A 27563-nucleotide genomic window follows, 5' to 3' on the forward strand; every position below is an offset into this window, starting at 1 on the left:
TGGGTGACCTCCATTATACTGACATACAGGATTAGGGGAGAGCTGGGTGACCTCCATTACACTGACATACAGGATTAGGGGAGAGCTGGGTGACCTCCATTACACTGACATACAGGAATAGGGGAGAGCTGGGTGATCTCCATTACACTGACATACAGGATTAGGGGAGAGCTGGGTGACCTCCATTATACTGACATATAGGATTAGGGGAGAGCTGGGTGACCTCCATTATACACTGACATACAGGATTAGGGGAGAGCTGGGTGATCTCCATTACACTGACATACAGTATTAGGGGAGAGCTGGGTGACCTCCATTACACTGACATACAGGATTAGGGGAGAGCTGGGTGACCTCCATTATACTGACATACATGATTAGGGGAGAGCTGGGTGATCTCCATTATACACTGCCATACAGGATTAGGGGAGAGCTGGGTGATCTCCATTATACTGCCATACAGGATTAGGGGAGAGCTGGGTGACCTCCATTATACACTGACATACAGGATTAGGGGAGAGCTGGGTGACCTTAATTACACTGACATACAGGATTAGGGGAGAGCTGGGTGACCTCCATTATACACTGACATACAGGATACTGGGAGAGCTGGATGACCTCCATTATACTGACATACAGGATTAGGGGAGAGCTGGGTGACCTCCATTATACTGACATACAGGATTAGGGGAGAGCTGGGTGATCTCTATTATACTGACATACAGGATTAGGGGAGAGCTGGGTGACCTCCATTATACACTGATATACAGGATTAGGGGAGAGCTGGGTGACCTCCATTACACTGACATACAGGATTAGGGGAGAGCTGGGTGACCTCCATTATACACTGACATACAGGATTAGGGGAGAGCTGGGTGACCTCCATTACACTGACATACAGGATTAGGGGAGAGCTGGGTGACCTCCATTATACTGATATACAGGATGCTGGGAGAGCTGGGTGACCTCCATTACACTGACAAACAGGAATAGGGGAGAGCTGGGTGATCTCCATTATACTGACATACAGGTTTAGGGGAGAGCTGGGTGACCTCCATTATACACTGACATACAGGATGCTGGGAGAGCTGGGTGACCTCCATTATATACTGACATACAGGAATAGGGGAGAGCTGTGTGACCTCCATTACACTGATATACAGGATTAGGGGAGAGCTGGGTGACCTCCATTACACTGATATACAGGATTAGGGGAGAGCTGGGTGACCTCCATTACACTGACATTCAGGATTAGGGGAGAGCTGGGTGACCTCCATTATACACTGATATACAGGATTAGGGGAGAGCTGGGTGACCTCCATTACACTGACATTCAGGATTAGGGGAGAGCTGGGTGACCTCCATTATACACTGATATACAGGATTAGGGGAGAGCTGGGTGACCTCCATTACACTGACATTCAGGATTAGGGGAGAGCTGGGTGACTTGTCAGCTCTGGCGCCGGGGGCGGGGCTTATCGTCGGGGGCGGGGCTTATCGCGGGGGGCAGCGGGCTTATCGGGACATATTGGCTCCCTCTGTGCAGGATCCCACACCAGCTACTCACCTCTCCCCCTGCTGCCTCCAGCTCCTCTTCTTGGTGAGTCCGTCCTCTTCTGGCTTCCGGTGCAGGCAGCCACCTGTCATACACAGCCGCCTGCACAGGAAGCCGCTGTCTCTGGCCCGGCTGCTGTTTCCTTTAGCTGTGCATGCTGTACGCACAGCTAAAGGTCTCTCTGGCCAGGGGATCTGGAACTTAGATTCCAGATCCTCGGGCCAGTCCTGATGATGCGGGGGCTCGGGCGCCGCCTGGCGCCCCCTAGCTGTGGGCGCCCCGTGCGGTAGCCCGGCTCGCCCGCCCCTAGAAACGGCCCTGGCTGTGTAAGTGGCAAATGTCAACCCCTCTCCCATCCCTACCCCAGAAGGGGGCAAAGTGCGACTTGAGACAAAAGATTGGTGCCCCCTTGGCTGTCATAAATACTGTAATCATATTAATTTGAGCACAAGTGCTGACAAGATCTGAAGAGCTTTAATGTGAAAAAAAGTTTTAAAAAGTTTATTAAAGTAATAAAAATATTAAATAGTAATATGAACACAAAACTGAAGTGACTGACAAGGTATGATGGTAGGTAATTCTAAGCAATTTAGGTCATCCATAGCAGCTTGTCATCCTGCCAATGTAAAATTGTCATCTTTTATAAAAATTTGTATAAAATCAATCTAATTTTTCCTGACTTGAAAATATACTATGACCTGTGTTGTGCCATACGGATGTGAAATGTTACGGTACAGTATGACTTTTTTCATTTCCGTATGATGTTATAGGTAAATAGTAAAAGGAGAAACATGGAGCGAATATCAGCTTAAAACCACCAGAGGGAGACAAGCTGAACAAGAGAAAACTAAAAGGTGGCACATTTTTCTAATAATAATATTCATCATCATCATCATCGTCATCATAGTAAATATTAAATAATAGTTAACAGTGAATATATACATCTATTCCATAAGAGAACAGGTTGTTCTGCTTTCATTGTGATTATTGTTCATTTCCTACATACAGTACATGTTGGGTATACACAGATCAACCTTGAACACTGTATTATACAATGAAACATACGCTACACATACATTTAGTATATGTACATTTACTGTACATATCGATCATAGTGCTTTAGTAAAAAGTCCACTCTATCGTATTATATAATATTTTACATATCATAGTAGTAAGGGATCTTGACCAAACCTATGGACCACTTATTGCAACAACTACATTAAACTTCATACAATCAGGAGAGGTCCAGCCAATTTCAAATTCTGGCAGCCGTCAGGGCAGGAGGAAATTAGATCAGAAGTAGGAACTTACTTTTCCCCATCCCACTATGAGTGGCAAAACCAGCCTCGGGACCCCCATTGGGCTCCAGAATCTCTGGCGCTGACATATCATAACTCAGCTAATGGACTGGCTGCTCAGCCAGTCAGTGACTGGGGCAGGACGCTGCTCCAGTCACTGATTGGCTGAGCGGCCAGTCCATCAGCCAAGGTAGGCCTTCCAGTGGGGGTCCCAAAGACAGTCCCACCACTGACCGCAGGCACTGGTAGAGGTAAGTTGGCAGTTGGCCCTGCCAGCTGCCATATTTTAAAATTGTCCGGACTTCTCCTTTAAAGGCTGTCATTCCACTTTTCTATGATTTCATATTGAAGAATACTGAGGGTGTATCTTGTCAGATTTTGTGATTATTTTTAGCTTTCTCCACCAGATACCTTATATATGAAGGTATTCATCCCTAGGAACACAGTTGTGTACAGACAGTATCCATTTTTTTGTTTACAACAGTACATGGAAGTGACAGACATATTTAGAGCCATATGGCATCAGGCATTGCGGTACAAGCCCTGTGAACATGGCTCTACCATGTGTCTGAGGCCTTCATTTGGGTGTCTGTGTTGAGAAGAACATTTTTATACATAATTTCTCATGTTGTTGTGCAGCCGTTTGTTCTTCGTAAATCATATGATTCAAACTTTGTGTATATGAGTATAGATGGCACATTGCAGAATGCAAACTGCTAGAAAATGATATATGCAGATATCAATGGAGCAAGAATTTAGTGCTGCATCAAGCAACATTGTGAATGAAGCACTGGGTTTTACCTCATCATAAGTGCTAGAACATTGTGCTTAAAGATTGCTATACACAGTGTGACTTGTATATGACAATTTCCCAGTCTCCCCTCTATAGACTTTTGTAAACATTTACAAATGTTACTTGTCCCTGAGCTAGGGGCAGTAGTGGATTATAATAGGGGCATTTTGGGCGGCAGCCCGGGGCCCTGAGCTCCTGGGGGGCCCATGACCACCCAAAAAGACTTATACTTTCAGTGGTGTACTGTCTCCTGGCTACACTTCCGCCATGATTTGCAAAAAATCACAGTTTTTTAATGGTAATTTTGCACAAATCAGGACATCATGACATTATCTGTCCTGTACTATGAACGCCAGGCTAGTGCTGCCATAGTTACAGTGGGGTGGGGGGGCTCAGGCTTGGTGAACAGCCCGGGGCCTATGGTAAAGTTAATTCGCCCCTGGCTAGGGGGTAGTGTCTAACTTCTATGATGTATCTCATACACTGCACACATACAGAAGAGAAATGTTTGCTCAAAAATATATATGTATATTTCTATAGCAAACCTTCAGGAGTATGAGATTAGGAGCATCAATGAGCAGGGTATATTGTCACTCAAGCACTGGAATAAGCAACAATGCTCTATATAAGATGCTAGAGCCTCTCTCCTTGTCTTTGCCTCTGTCTCTCTCCAATAACTTCCCCTCCCACTTATGTGCTCACAGTTACCCCCCTTTTGTACACTCACTCTGTAGTAAGAAAATTGTTGTGGTCCCCACTCAAAAGTTGCCCCCCCCCCATTCATTGTAGTTAGGCTCACCATTGTGCTCATCACTGTATAAAGCCCCCTTCTTTGTGCTCTCACATTGTAGTTAGGTCCCATTTCTTTCTCCACACTTGATTAGGGTCATTTTGTGACCCCACTTTGTGTCACCACACTGTAAGAAGATATTGCTTGGTTCTCAAACTAGCCTCCTGAACCAATTAGGTTTGAGTAAAGAGGTACCACTGTATTTTCATTTATTCTGGCTTAGCACCACTTTTAAATTTAAGTGGATCCGAATGACTTGCTTTTAGTTAAAGGCTATCCATTAACTCTTCATTCTGTCCACAGGCAGCTTCTTCTGTAGATCAGTGGCTGGGGGCATTTCTTACTTTGGGATGAACAGATGCAGGAGTGACACCCTCTCACACATAAATCCTGAAATGAGAGATGCTCCAGTATCTGGAGGTAGAAGCTGTGTGCTGCCTAGAAGTGGGAGGATCCAGGCACCAAGAGGTGGGTATGTTTTGCTTTTATTTATTTTTTTATCTTAATGTGAGGGTCGTGCCTACAGGGGTGCCCTAAGTATGGGAGTTCTACCTAGAGGAGGAAAACTATCTTCAGGGGGATCATTAAACTGCCTATAAGGAGGTCATACAAGGAGGCGAGGAAAAAACTACCTACAAGGGGCAAACTACCCTCTTTGGGGGGAGATACAGTAACTATCTACTGAGGGGCAAACTGCCTACCTAAAGGGGTCCTAACTACAGGGGGCAAACTGCCTAAAATTTAGAGATTAAGATGTTTTATTTGGCAGATTTTACATAGACAAATTATAGGTGGAAGAAACTGTCAAGGTGATATGGGTAAGATGAAAAAGAAAAGGGAAAGTGAATACCTCTATTCAGAGAAGACAAAAGTCACTGTATGTAACTGTACTGTAACCTCTTATACAGCCTATATGGTTTGTAGTGGTAGTAATAGTCATAGTGAGGCAGTATTATTAACCCCTTAAGGTCAAAGCCAATTTTTGTTTTTGCACTTTTGCTTTTTCCCCTTTATGTTTAAAAGGCCATAGCACTTGCATTTTTTCACCTAGAGACCCATATGAGCCCTTATTTTTTGCAAAACCAATTTTAATTTGCAATGACAGGCATTATTTCTCCATAAAATATGCTGCAAAACCGTAAAAAAATAATTTGCGCTGTCAAATTGAAAAACAAAGGAATTTGTTTTGATTTCGGGGAGTTTTGCATTTACGCCGTTCGCCCGCAAAACTGATTTGTTATACATGTTCCTCAAGTCGTTACGATTACAACAATATGTAACATGTCTAACTTTTATTGTATCTGATGGCCTGTAAAAAATTCAAACCATTGTTAACAAATATATGTTCCTTAAAATTGCTCCATTCCCATGCTTATAGCGCTTTTATTCTTGGGTCTATGGGGCTGTGTGAGGTGTCATGTTTTGCGCCATGACATGTACTTTCTATCGGTACCTTGATTGTTCATAAGCAACTTTTTGATTTTTTGATTTTTGCCATTTTTTCTGGATTTGATGCAACCAAAAATGCGCAATTTTGCACTGCCGCCGTTTACCGTGCGAGATCGGGAATGGAATTAATTAATAGTTCGGGCAATTACGCGCGCGGCGATACCAAATATGTTTGTTTATTTGTTTATTTATTTATATTTGTAATATGGGAAAAGGGGGGTGATTTGGACTTGATTAGGGGAGGGGATTTTTTATTAATAAAAAAACATTTTTACTTTTTTTTTACTTTAACTAGAAGTAAAGATCGATTACATCGGCCATAGATTGCTTTGGCCTGCTGCAGGCCACAGCAATCTATTGCCAAGACGGGATTAGCGTCATTGCGACGCTGAGGCCCGGCATGGGCAGAAGAACGGATCTCGCAGGGGGAGATCCGTCCCACTAGACACCAGGGACTGGCGGCGTAAAGCCTCTAAATGCAGCTGTCAGGTTTAACAGCTGCATTTAGAGGCTTAATTAGCTGGCGCAGCAACGGGCACATATCAGCCGGGATAAGCGCTGTTCAGAGTGGGGTCCCGGCAGGACCCCTCTCTAAACAACCCCCCCCCCCCCCCCCCCCCCCGCGCGGCACCATGACGTATCAGATACGTCATGGGTTGCTAAGGGGTTAAAGCATTATGTAGAGGTGATGTTTACTTCAGTAGCAGTATGGAGGCAATATTTTATCACTGAATGGTGGTAATGTTTGCTAATAGTATATCATCAAAAATGTTTTATGATATATACTGTATATACTGGGGGGATAAGTATTTTATACACTGCAAGTCTTGCAAGTTTCTGCGACTATAAAAAATTTAGAAGTCTGTAATTTTTATCGTATATATACTTTAACTGTGATAGACTTCAACTGTGATCTATAAAAAAAATTCTCACATTGTATGATTTTTAAATAATTAATTAGCATTTTATTACATTAAATAAGTAATTGATCACCTACCAACCCGCAAGAATTTTGTCTCTCACAAACCTGTTAGTTTTTCTTTAGGGTGCCTTCACACGTAGCGGATTTTCCGCTGCGGATTTGACTAAATGAATGAACACAGCATCAAATCCGCACCATTAAATCCGCTGCGGATCCGCAGCAGATTTGACAGTGCGGATTTAATGCTGTGTTCATTCATTTAGTCAAATCCGCAGCGGAAAATCCGCTACGTGTGAAGGCACCCTTAAAGGGGTAATTCGGCGCTCAGTAATATATTGGCAACACAAAGCTTTTACAAAGTTACATAATTTTGTAATAGCATTGTGTTAGTGATGAAGCCTCCCTCTCCCGCTCCATCTCTGTTTTATTTTAAAAAGTTAGGGTCCAGGGAAAGTTAGGAAGTCAAGGGAGCATGCACTGCTCAAGAATCAAGAAATGGACAGAATGTCGAAGGCAGTACCAGGGGTCCAGGAAATGCATAGTTTGACCATGGAAGGCATGGATATTTTAAGGTAACACCATGCTACAAATTTGGTGCTTTTTTTATACAGCGCCAGAGTACTACATTAAGAAGCCCTACTACTCTGCACTCATAACCTGTATTAATTGCACCTGTTTGAACTCATTACCTGTATAAAAAAAACACCCATTCACACAATCACACCCAACTTCTCCACCATGGCCAAGACCAAAGAGTTGTCTAAGGACACCAGGGGCAAAACTGTAGACCTGGACAAGGCTGGGATGGGCTACAGCACTATAGGCAAGCAGCTTAGTGAGAAGCCAAGAACTGTTGGCGCAATTATAAAAAAATTGAAGAAACACAAGATAACTGTCAAAGTTTCTTGGTCTGGGGCTCCATGAAAGATCTTGCCTCATGGAGTAATGACGATTTTGAAAAAGGTTAGTGATCAACCTAGAACTACACAGGATAACTTGGTAAATGACCTGAAGAGAGCTGGGACCACAGTCTCAAACATCACTGTTAGTAACACACTACACCATCATAAATTGAAGTCCATGTTCAAGTCCATGTGAAGTTCACCAATGACCATCTGAATGATCCAGAGTAGGCATGAGAGAAGGTCATATGGCCAGATAAGACCAAAACACAGCTATATGGTATCAACTCCATTTGTGAACCCAACAGTGAGTCATGGGGGTGAAAAAAAAATACTTTAGAGGTGCTTTTCTGCAAAGGGGACAGAACACATGCACTGTACTGAAGGGAGGATGGATGGGGACATGTGTTGCTTCATATTGGCAACAACCTCCTTCCCTCCGTAAGAGCACTGGAGATGGGTCACGACTGGGTCTTTCAGAATGACAATGACCTGAAACACATGACCAGGGCAACTAAGAACTGGCTTCATAAGGAGCATTTCAAGGTCCTGAAGTGGCCTAGCCAGTCTCTAGACCTTAATCCAATAGAAAATCTTTGGAGGGAGTTGAAACTCAATGTTGCCCAGTGACAGCCCCAAAACCTGAAAGATCTGGAGAAAATCTGTAGGGAGGAGTGGGACAAAACCCCTGCTGCAGTGTGTGCAAACTTGGTCAGGAACTACAGAAAACATCTAACCTCTCTAATTGCCATCAAAGGTTTCTAAGAACTCCCATGAAACTAAAAAATTACAGGAATGCAGGCTGAAGGCAGAAACATCATAAACAAAGTATATGTACCTATTTTTGTGCCCCATAGTGCTACTCCTGGGTCACACTGACAGCTGCCGATCTCCTCCCGCTCCTCCAGCTGCAACTTCATATGCCTAACTGATCGATTGCCCAGCCGATAAGTTACTTGGACAGGACACTGAGACCCGAGAGTGGTGCTACAGGGGCATGGGGATGGGTAAGTATCCTTTTTTTTTATTGTTCGCACACACCCCTACCTTCCTGTCATTTTTTAAATTTCATAGCACTTCTCTTTTAAGTTCTATTTCCCTACTGTATCTATTTTTTATATATATTCTGTCTCCCACAGTTGAAGTGTGTCTGCAATAAAAATGACATACTTTGTAGGTGAGAAAAATAGCAAAATCAGCAGTGTATCAAATACTTATTTTTTCCCACTGTATGTACTGTATATAATTATTTTATTTTTGTGTGGGGAGCAGGAGGAGCTGCTTTATACTTCTGATCGTTTAAAGGAAAAACATTAGTTATAAAAATACATAAGCATATTATAGGTATATTACATACCTGAGTCTGGTGAAGAACTTGTAAATGATGCATTCTGAAAACTTCCCGATGACCCTGAGAACCCAATGGTTGGAGCTATCATATCAAGTTCATCAAAGGCCTCCTGAATATTGCTACTGAATTCTGAGGTTTGGGATCTTGAATTAATATCACTGACACTGCTAGACTCTGGAAATGATAGAAACTAATATTAATTATGTACAGAAACTAGTTTATCCAATGACTTTCGGAAGAAAAAAACTGTCCAATATTGGCAAGTAACAGCATTGGCATGAGCATGCTAGGAAAAGTGGCTCCAGAAGGAAATTACAGCTTAAACTTTCAACATTTCTTTCTAGTAGTAAACTGTATAAAATTCACATCTTTGCAAAATAAAAAGTCTTCCAGTATTTATCAGCTGCTGCATGCCCTAGAGGAAGTGGTATATTCTTTCCAGTCTTACCACTGTGTTCTGCTGCCACCTCTGTCCATGACAGAAACTATTCAAAACAGGAGAGGGTTTCTATGGGGATTTGGTACTGCTCTGGACAATTCCTGCCATGGACAGAGGTGGCAGCAGAGCACTGTGTCAGAAATAATACACCATTTCCTGTAGGACATACAGAAGTTGACATGTACTGGAAGACTTGAGTTTCCTAACTAGAAGTAATTTACAAAACTATATAACCTGCTGGCACCAGCTGATTTGAAAACAAAATTTTCTCTGGAGTACCCCTTTAACCCTAATTTCTACGATGTATGTAGGTGATCTTCCATTATTAGCCTGAAACATAAAACTCTACTTGACATAAAGGCTGACATAATCCTTTACTTATTGTTTTTTAATTGTCATAGCTGATAAATATAATATCGCAATGACAGTAAGTAGAAAATACGTTTCGAATATCGGTTAAAACTCCCAGTAGAATGTAGACTAATAGAATGTGTCATAGTAGTAAGCAGAAAGTATGAACCGAGCTTCTTCATTTGTCAGTCTCTAGTCTCGTGTGAGCAGGATGAAAGACGATGAGAAGGGAGAAGAAGGGCATTACCAAACTTAATGAAAAGCAAACATTATGCGAGGCGGCATCCCGAAGAGATGTGCCACTCTGCTGGGAAAATTCAAGACAAAAGCATGATGTGGCAAGACAGTTCAAAGCATATTGCACCTGTCAAAATGTCTGTCATCTTCTATAGAAGTGTATCATTCTCTGAATCAAAAGGAAACTCAAGCAAAGTCACTCAAAACAACACACTACTTTGTTTCCTGCCTTCAGTCAACTCCCCCATGTGAACGCCATTTAACACCATGTAAAAGATGGCCAAAAAGAACCAGACAATAAGAAGGTCTCTCTCATTGTCAAGGACAGTTACACTTTAAAGGTGATGCTGAATAAAGGTTAAAATGGGTCAACAAGTAACTATGGAACATGTGTGTTTCACCACAGAAAAGCCCAAAAAAGTAAAACAATAAAATCAGAATTCAGTGAATGAGGTAAATAAAGAAAAAAAAAAAAAACAAATACAAATAAAACATATAATTATACCCATACTGCAATGAACTAAGACAACATTTGTCATGCTCATTTCATTTTGTCTAGAATATTGAGGCCTTAGCTAAATAGAATGTTTGAACTTGACATTGATATATAAAGTACTGTGGAAGAAATGGTGTACAGTAAAATGCTTTAAAAACAGAAGTGTTAATACCCTATGTTAATACCCTTTTTTTTTTTCAACAATACATGTTAATTCTTTTTCATGGAAAAATAAGACATCCCCTGAAAATAAGACATAGCGCATCTGTGGGCAGGGCCATATTAACAGCTGCTGCTGCCCTAGGCACTAAACTTGAAGACGCCCCACCACAGGATTGGTAGATTGGTAGGTAATAGCGCCAGGGTCACATTTAACACCACGATACCAGACCTGACCAATACCACCATACTGTGACTGGATAATACTGCCATACTGTGACTGGATAACACTCCTATACCAGTCTCCCTCACTCTACTCTGTAATCACGCCTGTGCCCACTCTTCCATACCCCCCCTCCCCCCCCAAAGACCCCAGATTTACTGACAATTCTGAACAGGAGGTGGGAGACTACAAAAAATAGTTGTTTTCTTTCCCCTGCTCCCTGGTGCTGCCCAAGGCACCAGACCACGGGTGCCTAGTGGTAAATACGACCCTGTCTGTGGGAGCAAAAATTAATATAAGACACCGTCTTATTTGGGGGGAAATTGTTTTTTTTTTATCAGTTAACCTGCTGATATGTCCCTGTAGCACACAGGATTAAGAAAAAGGTCTATCCTGCTGAAAAGGATCCATTCTTTTAGGTACACTTGCGCAAAGTTTTTGAAAGAACTCCATAGACATTTAGGTAATTTTGCGACCCTAACCCTGTGACATTTTTTATTTGTGTTTACTGCTTTTGCATAGGTAATAGTGTATGGACTTGCAAGTGATAAAAAGTTGACTGCATTTAGGATGATTCAAAGCTAAATTAGATTAGAAGCTTCTGACAAAATCAATCATGTAATCAGTAATGGGGCCAGAAAATGGAAAAGCAATTGTACATATGTAGAATTTACAAATAACGTCCGTTTTGCCGTGATTTAACTGACAGCAAAGGCAATGCATTGAAGTCAATGGGAAGACATCCAATGCACACAATGTATTGAATAATGGACGTTTTTGCTGCGGACGTCAAAATAATGAACATGATCATTATTTTTGGACGTCTTTTGCAAACAGTGGACTTTTTTTATTAGTAGTTCACACACAGTTTTTTTTTTGTCACCGTTCTTTTTCCATTTTTACTATTAATTCAATTGACTTTTCAATTAAGCCGCACCCAAAGTCTAATTAGTAACCCCAAACTAGAATATTGTACAAACACCAGTCATTGCAAGGGGAGGCCAGGCTGCTAAATGACGTCTGTTATTTTAGACTCAAAATGACGGACATAATTTTTTACGGAGCTGAAAAAACGTATGAACATAGCCTAACAGAAACTTCAAGAGTACCCCTTTAAGAGAAGCTTTAACCCTTTAACAACACATGACTTTTTTTTTTTTGGAAAATGGTACTTTATTTAATGGACAGATATATATATATATATATATATATATTTATTTATATATATATATATATATATATATATATATATATATATATATATATATATATATATAACCCATGCAGTTAGTTTACACACTGACGTTTTTGAGACTAGTACTGTACATATAGGGGGGGTTTTATCAAACTGGTATAAAGTAGAATTGTCTTAGTTGCCCCTAGCAACCAATCAGATTCCAATTTTCATTCCTCACAGTCTCTTTCAAAAATGAAAGGTAAAATCTGATTGGTTGCTAGGGGCAACTAAGACAATTCTACTTTATACCAGTTTGATAAATCTCCCCCATAGTGCTATTCAATAATTCAATAATCCATAGAGCAGGGAAATCTGTAATATATTGTACTGTACAGCATGATTGTCACTAGATGTTGCATCTAGATGCAAGACACTTGAAAGCAGTAGCATCTGGGTTGGAGGCTTGGGCTGAGAAGTCGCAGATGAAGTTCAACACTGACAAATGTAAGGTTATGCAGATGGGGGAAAAAAATCATGATACCATTACATATGAAATGGAAAAACATTAGGTAAAATTGACATGAAAAAGGACTTAAAGGGTGTGCCCGGTGTTCAGGTTTGGAAGTGGGAAGGATCTCTAAGATAAAAAAAATTGGCTTCAACTTCACTGGGTTTTTTGCTTCCTCTGGATCAACACTGTGACGTAATAGGCTGTTATTGATAGATGTACATCTGTTGTCAGCCTTACAAACTATGCTACTATGCTAGATAAAGGAGGTGACGAGGTAGCAGGCACACCTTGGCCCTGGTGTATGAGGGTATTTAAAGGTCCCCTTTAACATTTTAAAATGTTACATGGTAGGTTAGGGGCCCTGTACAATATTTTCTACTTGGGCTCAGGAGCTGCAAGCTCCACACCTCTGCTTTAGGGTTAAATAATTCAAAGCTTTCAAATATTCTTGGCTGAAATATTTATGATACCCAGTTTTTTTTGTTTTTTTTTTATATTTCGCCTAAAGAAAGATGCTCTGCGTGAACATACATTCAAGGGAATAGAACATTAATATGTTTTTAAGCTATCGAGCATTTTTAGAAGCATCCTAAAAGTGCATATACAGGCAATCCCTGGCCACAGTTGTACTTTGTGAAAACTGCAATGCAGTAGTGTATGATCAGCACTTTCTAGACAGAAATTTAGAACACTTGCAAAGTGACACATTTTCATGGTTTTAAATAAGCTGCTCCTGAGTTGCTGACTGCTTGGGAAAATTGCATAGGGAAATACTGCTGTTTTAAAAAAGGGTCAAAAGCAACCCTTAATGACCTTATTTGCTGTTTCATCAGCAGAATAATTAAAATGTCAGTTTTAAAACCCTAAACCTGTATGGAATGTTATGTATATCCTCAATATATGTTCCGTCTGAAAATAAAACTCTGCTTAACAACAATGGTTTAAAGCTATATCACAGAAATATTTTCAGGAGCTTTTTTTTGGCTTTATTTTTTTCCATTCATCCCTAAAATGATATTTATATTTATTAGGGTAAGGGTGATATGTCCAGAAGAAGGCAGGAAACCATACTCAAAGGGTTTTTGATGGGAAAAATACAGTAGAATTGATTAGCACTATCAAGATGTATAATAGCAGGGTCTATGCGTATATGCGACTTTTTGACCGCTTTTTATTACATTTTTTCTGGATTTGATGCAACCAAAAATGCTCAATTTTGCACTTTGGAACTTTTTGACACTTACGCCATTTACCGTACGAGATCACGAATGTGATAATTTAATAGTCTGTGCAATTACGCACGCGGAGATACCAAATATGTTTGTTTATTTGTTTATTTATAATTTATAAAATGGAAAAAGGGGGGTGATTTGGACTTTTATTAGCGGTGGGGATCTTTTTTAAAAACAAAAACACTTTTAGTTCTTTTTTTACTTTAACTAGAAATCCCCCTGGAGGACTTCTATATACACAGCATTGATCTCTCATAGAGATCAATGCTGTGTATAGATCAATGCTGTGTATATACACAGTAATGATCCAATAGATCTGTGATACATTGCTCTGGCCTGCTCCAGACCAAAGCAATGTATTCCCAAGCCGGGATGAGCATCATTGAGACTGGCCAGTAGAACGGATCTCGATCGGATGCGATCGTGGGGGGGGGGGGTTGGACAACAACGGCCGTGATTTATGCTAAACATACCTTGAATTGCAATGAAGGGAATCCCGGCTGAAGTGTATACACAGTTGCCGCACAGAACATGTCAGTTCACACGCAGTGGAAACATGGCCTAAAAAAGGATGTTCAACATCTGGAAAAAAAATTTCAGGCGTTGTAGCCTAGCTTACCCAAGTCCCCCATCAATTTTTGCCGTGATCCACTAAGTTTTGGGGCCAGCATGGACTGCTTTCTATTCACCCATCTATTCTTTACTTTGGATGATTGGATGATTTGAGCAAGGGACCTGCTAAACTACATACACCAGCATTCTCTACATGCCCGCCCCTTTCACCACACCTACTTCTTGTATTACCTCACACATTCCCTCCCCCCAGTGACCACTAGCCAATCTGAAGTAAGAACCACACAAACACCAGCCAGCCATCATTTCCCCATATGATTCCTCTCCATATTCCCAGATGCTGCTGCCTTTGCTGTAACATGATAGAGGCAGCCAGCACAGGCAGTCAGCTCTTCTGCATTGCATTTCTGCATGGGGGGAGATGATGGGGGAATAGTGATCGCTGTTCTCTCCTTCCATAGAGCACAGATGGTCCATTTTTTCTCCCCAGAACACTGCACTGCTATAAAAGCGACTCTGTACACACTCTGTACCCCCCATCCCCCAAACTACTTATACCTTCTTTTAGCTGATGAGAAGTTCTTTTTGCTGATATGTTTATCCATGCTGGTGTCGCTTTCCAGAGGCCGAAATTCATACTTTATTCAGACTGTAACCCTGCCAAAGAGGGGTGGCCTAGAGCGATCGTGCCCTATCCGCTCTCTGTCCGGCCGCACAGTATTAGCAGTCATTGCGAATGCGCCGCCTCCTGACCCTCCCGGTGCCGATGCAATGACATAGGCGTGTCCTCACAACGCCGCCCCGCCCTGTGTTTGTGACGCACCCAGCATTTCCCGCCTCTCCTGCCTGTGCAGAGAAGAGGACCAGCTGATTCAGGGAGCAGGCGGCACAAAGGTATGCGGGGGGGGGGGGGCAGGCAGGAGAGGCGGGGTAAGGCCAGGTGCGTCACAAACATGGGGCGAGGCGGCGTTGTGAGGACACACCAGAGAGGCGGCACGAATCTTCCTACGTCATTGTAGCGGCGCCAGGGGGTAGCCTAGCTGGCCTAGGGCACGATCGCTACGCCTCTTTGGCACGGCTACAGCCCGAGTATGAATTTCGGCCTCTGGAAAGTGGCAACAGCATGAATAAACATACCAGCAAAAAGAACTTTTCATCAGCTAAAAGAAGGTATAAGTAGTTGGGGGTCACAAAGTGGGTACAGAGTCCCTTTAAGCATCAGGGTCAATTTCTGTGATTATATTGGCTCTGAGGGACTATGTGGTAAAGGTCCCAAAGAGCCCTGTCAATGGCTAAAAAGGAACATGTGACACTGAGTGTAACAAAGCAATAGGAATTTCAGATGCTCAGATATAGAAATTAGCCCTGAGGAAGGTGACCAATTAGAAAAAACTCACTGCCAAGACCACCCAGTGCCATGAGAAAGTTCTGTGATGTACTGGCACAAAATGGTGGACAGTAACATGTATTGTGACAACACAAATAGAATTTTTTTGAACTACAGAAATTCCTATGCAGCTGGAGAGGTGGTCAATGACCAATGACTAGAAGCATATCGGTGGTATGTACAACTTTGGGAAAAGGACAGAAGGGGAGAAAAAAGTTTTAAACTAGACAACCCCTTTAAGCCAATTCATCTCATGTATATCCCACTCTTGTTTATGTAGGGTTTATAAATGCAGCACACAATTATAGGCTATGTTCAGACAACGTTTTTTAATCTCCGTTTAAAATTACGTCCGTCATTTTGAGTCTAAAATACCGGACGTTATGTAGCAGCCTGACCGCCCCTTAGTGCACTGATTGGTGTTTGTACATTATACTAGTTTGGTTACTAATTAGACTTTGGATGTAGCTTAATTAAAAAGTCCATTGAATTTAATAGTAAAAACGGAGACAGAACGGTGACAAAAGGAAAACTGTGTGTGAACTACAAATAAAAAACGTCCGCTGTTTGCAAAAGACGTCCGAAAATAATGTTCATTATTCATAATGTTCATTATTTTGACGCCCGCGGCAAAAACGTCCGTTATTCAATATGCTGTGTGCATTGGACGTCCGTCTTCTCATTGACTTCAGTGCATTGCCATTGCAGTCAGTTAAATCTCGGCAAAAACTGACGTTATTTTAAATATGAAAATCGGCTGCCTTTTTAATATTTTTGAGTGTGTAAACATAGCCATACACTGTATAAAATAACAAATACATGCATAACAATGTATCAGAACAGGTATATGAGATATCAGTCCTATCAAACTAAGGCTTGGTTCACACTGCGTTTTTGCAATCCGTTTTTTTTTTCATTCGTTTTTTGCAAAAAAACATGAAAAAAAAACGGATGCATTTGTGGGCTCCCATTTTGAGCCGTTTTTCCATTGACTTCCATTATAAAAAAAAACAAACGGATCCAGTTTTTTTGATGGACACAAAAGTAGGGTCAACACAACTTTTGTATCCGTCAAAAAAAACGGATCCGTTTTGATCCGTTTTTTTTTTTATAATGGAAGTTAATGGAAAAACTGATCAAAATGAATGTACACAAATGCATCCATTTTTTCATCCATTTTCTGCAAACAAATGGATTGCAAAAAAGGATTGCAAAAACGCAGTGTGAACCAAGCCTAATCTAATAAGGAGATACACTCTGGACCAGGCACAATCCCTGGATTTCAGTGGCCCACTGGGTACCCTGTGGGGCCTTGGTTGGGTGTTGTCCAGTTAATGCCTAGTAAATTGTATAAATTTGTTTATTTTATACTGTTTTAACCCTTTGAGGACCAGGCCCAAAATGACCCAGTGGACCGTGCAAATTTTGATCTTTGCGCTTTCGTTTTTCCCTCCTCCCCTTCTAAGAGCTCTAGCACTTTCAGTTTTCCATCTACAAGGCCATGTAAGGGCTTGTTTGTTACAGGAATAGTTGTACTTTGTAATGGCGTCTTTCATTCTACCATAACATGTATGATGGAATCCCAAATATATTATTTATGAAGATATAAATAGGTGAAATCATAAAAAAGAATGCAATATGGTAACGTTTGGGGGGTTCCTGTGTCTACGTAATGCACTATATGGTAAAAGCAACATAATACTATTACTCTATAGGTCAGTCCAAACACAACCACATGTAGGTTTACACAGATTCTCTAATGTTATATATTTTTTTTTTTTATGAAATCCTTTTTTTTTTGGCAATTAGTTATTAATAAAATAAGCCTATTGTGACGCTTATAACGGTTTTATTTTTTTACCTACGGGGCTGTATGGGGTGTCATTTTTTTTCCGCCATGATCTCTAGTTTTTAGTAATACCATATTTGTGAAGATCGGATGTTTTGATCACATTTCATTAATTTTTTTTACATATAATGTAACATAAAATCGGTAATCCGTGCACATTTTTTCCTCTTTTCGTGTACGCCCTTCGCTGTTCGCAATGACGCTTGTTATATTTTAATAGATCGGACAATTACGCATGCTACGGTATATTATATGTGATTTAAACTTTTACATATTATATGTGATTTAAACTTTTATTGGGGGAGGGGTTTTGGGGCAGTGTATTAGTGATTTTAACTTTTTTTTATACATTTGAAGTCCCTTTGGGGGAATTGTACATTACAATACTTTGATTTTTACACTGATCATTGCTATGCCATAGGCATAGCATTGATCAGTGTTATCGGCGCTCTGCTCATTGCGCCTGCCTGTGCAGGCTCAGTGACCAGAGCGCTGATCGGACCGTGCAGAGGCAGGTGAGAGACCTCCGGCGGTCCGTTTTAACGATTGGGACCCCCACAGGCCCCGATCGGTAAGTGACAGGGGACTCCCCCTGTCACTTACACTTAAACGCCGCGACCGCGACGCGATCGCGGCGTTTAAGGAGTTAATGTCACGCTGCAGCGTGTCATTAACGGTGAGGTGACGGCTGCTGATTGCAGCCGGCCCCCACCTGCTATAAGGCGGAGCGTGCTTTATAGCTCAGGACGTACCGGTACGTCCAGAGTCGTCTGGGCACAGACTTCCAGGATGTCCTAGATCGTCTAGGGGTTAAGGGGGGGGGGGGGGTTATTGTTACTGTATTTGTTTCAGGTTTGGCTGAGAGCAAGTAGATAATACATGCACTTTTAGAGAAGGAACTTGCTTTAGGCCTGTCTCTGTATAAAAGGAGAAAAGGAGCTTTAGTCAGTTTGGTACAGCCAAAGTACGTGGGTGCAGGGGCAGTGCAGTGTGCAGGGGCAGTGCAGTGAGGAGTGCCATAGATAGATGAGGTATCTCTGTGTAAATGTAAATGTAAATGTTTTACCCAGGACTGCTTGGGGCTGCTTCAGCTCCTGCAAAGAATACTAACCTGGTGATTATCTTGATTATCTTATCTGGGTGTCTTGGTCAAAGAGATGCTGAGCAGAAGGAGAAAGTTACACAGCATGTGGGGATAGGTTGTACAAGAGCCCCACAGCATCCCCTTAGGGCCTTACTGTGCTTTAGACCAGGCTGAGAAAGTGGCTGCAAAGCTATCAAATTTTAGAAACCTGAATGCCACACTTGGAAACTTGCAGCTTGGGGCTATGTTCACACTACGTAAATCTACGGTCGTAGTTCTCCCCGTAGATTTGCAGGGTGGAACATAGCATTATTTGCTATGGGATCCCGGCCGGAGCGTACACACATCGTATACGCTCCGGCCGGTTCCCATGCGGCGCAGCAAACAACTGACAGGTCCATTATTATTGAATTCAACTAATTCAAACTGCAGAAGGAGCTGTCAGTTCACACAGTGAAGCGAGTGGCTCCGGCTGCTTGCTTCACTCTTTGCTATGGGAAGCTCTGATGCGGGCGCGCTGATGCGCCCGCATCAGAGCTCCACAGAGGAAAGATCATCCGGCTGGTACTTAAGTACCGGGTGTGATGATCCTGGCTGAGACCGGCCGTTCCGTAACCCGGCCAGAGTCACGGAACGGCCGGTCTCATACGCAGTGGGAACATGGCCTTAGTGTGGGTAAAGGCCTTTAGGTAAAGCTGGGAACCAACCGACTGGGATTCGCCACAGGGAAATGATACAAATGATACAATGATACAAACACAACATGGGCTAGAGTGGAGACTATAAGGTCCAGATAGCCTTACACTTTAGTTTGTGGGTTAGGCCCCGTTCCCACTGAGGAAAGGTAGCAGAATTCCGAGACGGAATTGTCCGCCGCGGAATGCCGTTAGCCTCCCGCTCATAATGGGAGTCTATGGGAGGCGCGCGCTCCTGCCCTGTCCGCGCTGAAGAATGAACATGTGGATTTGGATTACAAGCACAGTACCGGAACGAATTATGCTCGTAATCCAAGGCACCACTGTAGTCTTAAGCCCATCGTGAAAACTCTCTATGCCACTATAGTGGAGTCGGGAATATAATATATTATATTAAATGGATTTTACTACACCTAGGTCTAGCTCATTTTTGGACTCATATGTGTGGATGCCGAGACGTTCGGTTGAAATGCAGTTAACGATTAACCACCGAACGAGAAATCGTTGATTGCTTTATAAGACCTGGGCCTATTTTTATCCTTGCTCGTTCGCAAAACGTTCGCAAATCGTTCGCATTAAATAAGACATCGTTCGGTCGTTCGCAATAGATACGAACGCAATAGCGAATAAATAGCGAAGAAAAACGATCGCAATTACGATCATAAGTAACGATTATCGTTCCATGGAAATGAGTGACCGTTTACAGGTCTTTCGCAATAGCGGTCGTTTGAGATCGTTAATCGTTAACGATAATTGTCCGGTGGAATAGGGCCCTTAGAGAAAAAATAGTAGTTCTGTTTAGGAGCTAATGGTGCTCTTCTTAGTGGCTGGGGTGCCCTACACCAGTTCTCACTATATAGATCATTACTTGATGATCGTTTTTGTTTTGTTTTTTTTGTAATACCATGGATTGTCACTCTCTCTTGGAGAGAATAGTTATTTATTTGCTTTTCTACCCTGTCCAGAATTAGGCTGGGTTCACACTACGTATATTTCAGTCAGTATTGTGGTCCTCATATTGCAACCAAAACCAGGAGTGGATTAAAAACACAGAAAGGATCTGTTCACACAATGTTGAAATATGAGTGGATGGCCGCCATATAACAGTAAATAATCCAATGTCCAATGTGTATGTGGGCTTCCTTCCTGACTCTCCTCCTGGGCCGAGCGTTCATGTTTACAGAGGGATCAGAGAGATGGCGGTTACGTGACAATGTGACATGGCTGACAGTTATTGTAGCTGTACGGCGAATTATACTGTCCTGGGAGGCTTAATCACATATCATACTATGAGGCACATCTTTGCCATGGGGCCCCATTTCTCTTGTGTATGTCAATGACATTACATAAAATACATGAATGTGAGGAACACAGGGTACGCTAATCTTCATTACTGTTAATAAAAATAAATATCAAATCTAGAAAGAAGTACAAAAATGGCTAAGTACCGTAACCATTAATCCTGCTGTATGATCACTTGTATGGCCAATACATAGAGAAAGATATTAATAAATGTCTATTATATAGTTAGTAATTGTTAGGGAATAATAAGTTAAACTGAATTTATTTAGAAGAAAATACTTGCTGAGTCAAGTTCCTGACAAAAGCGGCACAATGCCCCGTGTGGCACGCGATACAGCACATTCCTATTGTGCTGCACAAATTCTTTGCAACACTGGGAGACATGACAGAACAAAAATACTATTAGAAATGTTTGAAAGGGAACATTTTTGGCCATGATAGAGGCTTTTGACATTATTTATTAGGTTCAAAAATGCTTGACAAAAGCTTAACAATGGACCTGTGGAAACCACTACATCTGAGGCACTTTCTGTTGTTACGTGCAGCCATTGATTTGAGGATGGCCAGCATTAGGGGAACAATTCCCTCACAGCAGTCTAGGCGAGCGAGCATTCAAACACACACAAGCAGAAGCCTGTGAACAAGCCCATATGGAATCAGAAAGAGAAAAAAATAAACATTTATTAACCTCTTTGTGGGGAGATCGGTGGAAGGACTGGCCAGTGATGAAGAAAACGGTCATGCCACATTTCGTCAAAAGAAGATGCAAAGTCTGAGGCCTGTGAGCTTTTTCTCACTGAATGTGAGGAGGCCTGCTGAAGGTTCGGGTTACCAAGGTAACTACCACTGTGTAGACCAGGACTTGGGACATTATTGTAGTCCTCACTAGTTGTTAGAAAAGATTTCTCCTCATGCTTAGTGACTCTGCCCAAGCTATTCTTGAATGTTGTCTCGGATCTGGAAGGAGAGACCGTATTTGCAGATAAGGATGATGAGGAGAGCAGCTGGGAAAATGGAGTACTGAAAGACCTGTAGAGGCTGCTGCAACTGGAAGCTCTCCCCGACAAATCTGAAAGAAAACAAACATATTCCTAACTTAGGCTAGGTTCATACTGTGTGTTTCTGTTCATTTTAAGGTTTCCATCGCAGTGCAACTAGGTCAACCACATTTTTGTTAACATCAAGAACTAGATCCTTTTCAATCCATATTTTTTTGATAATGTAAGTCAATAGGAAATGGCTTCTGCAGTATGGCATACAGCAGCAATAGTTTTTACCATGCAATTTTTATCTGCTTTTTTTTCTTTGTTTTTCTTTTTAACTGATATGTTAAATGGAAACAAAAAGACAGTGTGAACCCGGCCTCGGGAAAAAAAAACTATGGCATTCAACATTTAGACCATAAGCTGTAGAGGAACTAAGACCCCCATATCATGTCCAAGAATGGAGCCCAATAGAATCACAAGCTAACACATATACAAAGAGATTAACTAGTTTGTTAGATTTATGTGCCACACCCGCTTGCTTCTCAGCTTCCTGGCAATGCAGGAGTTAAACTGATCACTGGGATTTATGCAGCTGAGTAGGTCTTTGGACTGACAGGTTTTTCTGCCTATCTGGAACCTGCCGGTCCTATAGGGATCCGGACCGGGCTCTTGGTCACCATAAAAGAAAGCTGAAGCAGTCTCCCAGCGCTGGCTATTAGGTTTCATACCCTGGTCCCCCTGTCTACTCCTGCGATCCCCGTCCTAACTCTCTCTGCCTGCTGGACTTTGTTACCTGACCTCTGGCTTGACTTTTTGACTATCTGATTGTTACCTGATTCTGTACTACGCTGCCCGTTTGATTTTGACTTTGCTTGCTTGGCTATCTGCTATTGTGTTTGTCTGTCTTGTTCTGTGTGCAAGTATCTAGTACAGGGAACGTCTTAGTAGTTGTCCACGGCCGCCTTTGAGGCAAGTAGGTAGGGAAAGTTGGTGGGTTCAGCATCAGGTCTCAGTCGTGTCTTTTCCCTACCTCCCCTGTCCTGACAGTGTGTTTGTGTATGTTAGTGCTGTCTCAAGTGATTGTGCATAGTATGTGGATGATGGGTGCATAGTGGATGGATTAGGGGTCCGCTGAGGCTCTGCCGCATGAGGGCCCACAAAAACCTGATGCCAGCCTTGGGGGTTGGTTATATATGACTAAGCCATATATACACCTTTCATAGATTGTGAAACTTTCAGAGATGTCATGCTGTGAGATATGCCATATAATATCTAAATAACACCTACATATGGTGACCAAATATTACTACCATGCAGTGCTCAGATAACAATATAAAACATCACAATATACCATATTAACACATACATTATACCGTACAAACACCCCATATTTAGTAAATTTAAATACCATAGGTATCATATATTAACCTAATCATGGTCCACACCTCCCATCCGTTTAATTATGACAGAATAAAGTTTGTTCCTCCCAATATTCTGTAGATCTAGGTCCAAAAGGCCAATCTAATGGTTCTGTTGTCATGGAAGGTAGGCTTATATACTATGATAAAAATATATTCCAAGAAAGATATATATCAAATATAGTAAACATACTGTAGATGTAATTCAATAACTAATCATTCAGATATGTAATGTTTGCATGTGTTTTAGCAGTTTTATGCATTTTCACAATTTATTTCCCCCACCCACTTTTCTATAACATTAATTGTAGCAGCCAATGACCTTACACTTTTAGAAATATACCGGTTTTATGCCATCTTTACCTGTGTCTTCCTTGTCTCCATATACGCTGATGACGTCATTAAATGATGTTTTTGACTGTTCCATGTTATTTCTTGCATGAACACTACTAGACAAAATTTCTTGGGTGAAAATGTTCTTGGTTTCGCTAGATTTAGAAAAAGCTATTTCTGCAGGCAGAATCAGCTGAGTTAAGATGTTTTCTTTATCTTTATGTGATGTGTAGTTCACTGCATCATCAGGTGTAACTGGTGCTGGAACATCTACTGTTGCATCAGGCTCACCATCACTAGGAGCTGTGCTTGGTAAAGGTGGCTTAGGAACTTTCTGCAGAACACATCTAGGTAAGGTTACCTCACATGCCAGCACCCGTCTTGACTTCATATAGGCTAGAAAAGGCAAAAAACATGTAAGCCAAGGTACTTATTGTATAGTAAAACCAGAATAGTTATTATTTGTACATAACATAAAATATAATAATAAAAAAAAAAAAACATCAATCCCCCATAAAAAATACTTTTTACCTTTCCCTTTTTCTAAATAAAACATTTAAAGAAATGTTAGGTTTACATATTCAGTATCGCCTCGTCCGTTATGACTAGAGATGAGAGGACTTCGGATTTCTGGTTGTATCCCAGTTTTCCAGGCGCTCCTTAGGAGGTATCCACCCGCTACACGTAACGAGCAGACAGCGGGAATCCGACGCCGTTCGTTCTGGTTATCACGAACCAGAGATTGAAAAGTCCGCTCATCTCTAGTTATGACCTAAACAATAAAAAAGTTTTCTTTATTATCCTGCATAGTGAACACTACAAGAAATAAAAAAACACTAGGATTTCTGTATTTTGTTAATCCACCTCAATTAAAAAGTACAATTTGTCCCACAAAAAAAAAGCCCTCATATAGCTATGTTGATGGAAAAATAGAAAGGTTCTTACATCGCTTGGGAGGTGACCATGGAAACAAAAAGAAAAACAAAACAATTATTTTGGTCATTAAAGTGAATGTCCAAGTTTGATTCTTAGTTCTTGTCATCTCTGACAACCATAGATGCCATAGACAAAAGGGAACTCTAACTACACCCAAGAGTAACTGTCATTGTGTGTGTGACATGGTCAAACCATCCTGTTTAAATTTTGAAGGATGGAATTGTGGGTGAAAGCCTGATGGTGACCCTCCTTATAATTGTGGGTAAGAGCCTGTTGTAACCCTCTTAAAAGTTGTGGGTAAGATCCTGTGTGACCCTCCATATAATTATAAGTCGAGTATCTGGAGACCTGGGCCTCTGCACAGAGTGATACTAAGAGCCATCTCCCCCCCATTATATATTATAATAAGAATATACAGCAGTACACAGGGTGGGTGAGGCATTCTGCTCTGCAATTCCCACCACAAATGTTGGTGGCAGCAGAGAGCCCTGTGTCATCTGTTACTGCTGCCACTCAATGGAAAATTATGTATAGGTATTGTAATAAAACTATATTACTGTATAACCTTAGGGTGGTGTCACAAAGCAAAGAAGATGGAATCAAATTTGTACCATATTTAAATATAGAAAGGAGAAGAAATGTGCTGTTTTTAGTAAGGTAACTTACATCACTGTTACTTCCATTTTTATTCTACATGGATGTATTCATTCTCTGGTTTCCTCTTTCAACTATGTCCCTGCTGTGGCCTTGCAACAGTGCAGATACTTTCCCACAATCCTCCTTGCTGGCATGTGAAGTGAAAACCAACTGCCAGTACTAATATGACATAACATGTGACTACAATTGAACTGAGCATGAGTGACCCAAACTAGTGGATGTCTGGCAGGCCGGGCCAAGGGAAAAAGGTTATGAAACAAAGCAGCTCGTGGGGGATTAGTGAGTCTATATCTCTCAAACAATACATTTTAAGACTTGCTTGTACATTACATTATTACATTTGAAATAGGTTTCATTGAACATAACACATCAGTATAGACCTACTTTTCTTAATGACACCACCTCTTAGGGAAAAGTATAAAAAAATGTTAAATAATTACCCTGCTGGCCCATTAATCATAAATGATTTTCTTATTATGTAAATGAGACAGTTCAGTGCACTGGGATGTTCCTGTAGCATACTTGGACATGAATATTTATAAAGGCACGCTGCAGTTTAGATAGTAAGAAAAAGGAAGATTAATCATCAGTTGGGCAACAGACCTTTTAAATAAAGGTATGGCTGCTCTCCCTGTCATCTACCCTAGAATCTAGCAAGTTAGATCCTTCTAATCTGCTGATAGATTCACTTTAAAGGACAACTCCGGCGAAAAAATTTTTTGGCTTATTTAACACAGATTACAAAGTTATATAACTTTGTAATGTGGTTAAATACCCGGTCTGGCCCCCTTCCCCCACTTTCCGACCCCCGACCCGCCACCCCGGAAGTTAAAGAATGTATACATTACCTATTACGGTCGTCACGGTCCCCTTCTCTGGTGTCGGGTGACGTCAGAGCTGGGGGGCGGTCCGGGTCTTCTTCCTCTTCGGCGTCTTCATTGAGAGTGAATGGGAGAGAAAAGGCTGCTGGTGCACATGCGCACCAGCAGCCTTTTCATTGGCTGGAGCGCATTACATGGCTTCCAGCTTGCTCAGCCCTGATTGGCTGAGCTTGCTGGAAGCCATGTGATGCGCTCCAGCCAATGAAAAGGCTGCCGGTGCGCAAGCGCACTGGCAGCCTTTTCTCTCTCATGGACCCGGAAGCAAGAGACATCGCTGGACGGTGGACGCAGGTGACGGTGAGGCGGACGGCGGGCGAATGGAGTGGCGATCGTCACCGGAGGGATGGTGAGTATGGTGTCTGTGTGTGTCTGTGTTTTTTTTTGGGGGGGGGGGTCCCGCCGGAGTTGTCCTTTAAAGGATAAGACCCATGAAATTGAAAAAAGGGTGCAAGGCAGAAGTGTGCGGAAAATAATAACATTTTCTTACCTGTCCCCCTTAGCGCCAGTCTTGGGTCGCATTGACAGTTGCTGGCCACCTGTAGGTCTTCCAGCTGCAACGTCACGTAACTGGGTGATCGATTGCCTGCTCAGCCAATCAGTGAGAAGGCAATCACTCAGCTGGCCTGTGATGTTGCAGCTGCAAGAGCCAGGCGCTAAAAAGACACAGGGATGGGTAAGTTTACCCCTCTGTCTTCCTCCCTATATATATGGTACAATACCTTTGAGAAAAACTGGGGGACATTCATCACTGCGCCCCTGGCATACACCAGGGAGAAGGCGCAGATTTGTCCATTCTTCCTGGCATACGCCTTACGTATCCCCAGCTTGCCTGATAGGCGGACGGGGGGTAACTAAGAAGCTGGGGGGAAAGGGGGCAGGGCTTTATTTAAGAAAGGTGTACTTGCACACCGCTCTTCATATATGTCCGCCACAGTGTTTGAATCCATTCACCTACCAGTTAGTTACCAGCAAATGTTCATTACTTGCGGCTGTCTTTGGTGTTAATGACCGCTGTCCCAAAAAAAAGACGTAAATAATGATCATTTACTGGTAACGATCTGGTGGGTGAGTGAATTCAAACACTCTGTCTCTTACTGTCTCTCACTATATATATTATAAAACCAGGCATAATTTAAACTTGTTATATATCTAGAATATATAGTGCATTCATCTTCGCTCAACATTAGTTTTTACGGCAGGCAATCTACTACTTGTCATATATAATCTCATAAAGTACGTTGAGATTTGTATAAGCAGCTGCTTTTTGCAAATAACCTTTTACAGGATATGCAGATAAAATGTAAGTGTGCCACCTGATAAGCAACACGCAGTCAAGTGCTGAGTGAAGATATTCAAATGATGGGCGGGTACGAACACCTTGTCAATAAGGTTTGTAAAGTAGTTGTAGATTATAAGACTATTAAATATAAGTAGCTGCTTTTGGTGTTGACCTCTTAATATATATATATATATATATATATATATATATATATCCTGGTTAGCCACAACAACCACAGAAGGTGAAATGAATGACATTTACGTCACTTGCCAAAGGATCACATGGATATTTAGGAATG

The 27563-nt window shown here is 41.7% G+C and overlaps 1 protein-coding gene across 1 annotated transcript in view; it reads right to left on the reverse strand.

Annotated features, from left to right (window-relative positions):
• The window catches only part of LOC138783007 (uncharacterized), a 182556-nt gene that overhangs the window by 100403 nt on the left and 54590 nt on the right, over positions 1–27563 (reverse strand). Inside the window, exons 4-6 of the mRNA XM_069957123.1 lie at positions 23543–23908; positions 21464–21844; positions 9067–9234 (exon numbers count right to left, since the gene is read on the reverse strand). Of these exons, the coding sequence (XP_069813224.1) occupies positions 9067–9234; positions 21464–21844; positions 23543–23908 (915 nt within the window). The remainder of the gene's footprint in view (positions 1–9066; positions 9235–21463; positions 21845–23542; positions 23909–27563) is intronic.

This window comes from Dendropsophus ebraccatus, chromosome 1, assembly GCF_027789765.1.
Source record: "Dendropsophus ebraccatus isolate aDenEbr1 chromosome 1, aDenEbr1.pat, whole genome shotgun sequence".
Taxonomy (NCBI): Eukaryota; Metazoa; Chordata; class Amphibia; order Anura; family Hylidae; genus Dendropsophus; species Dendropsophus ebraccatus.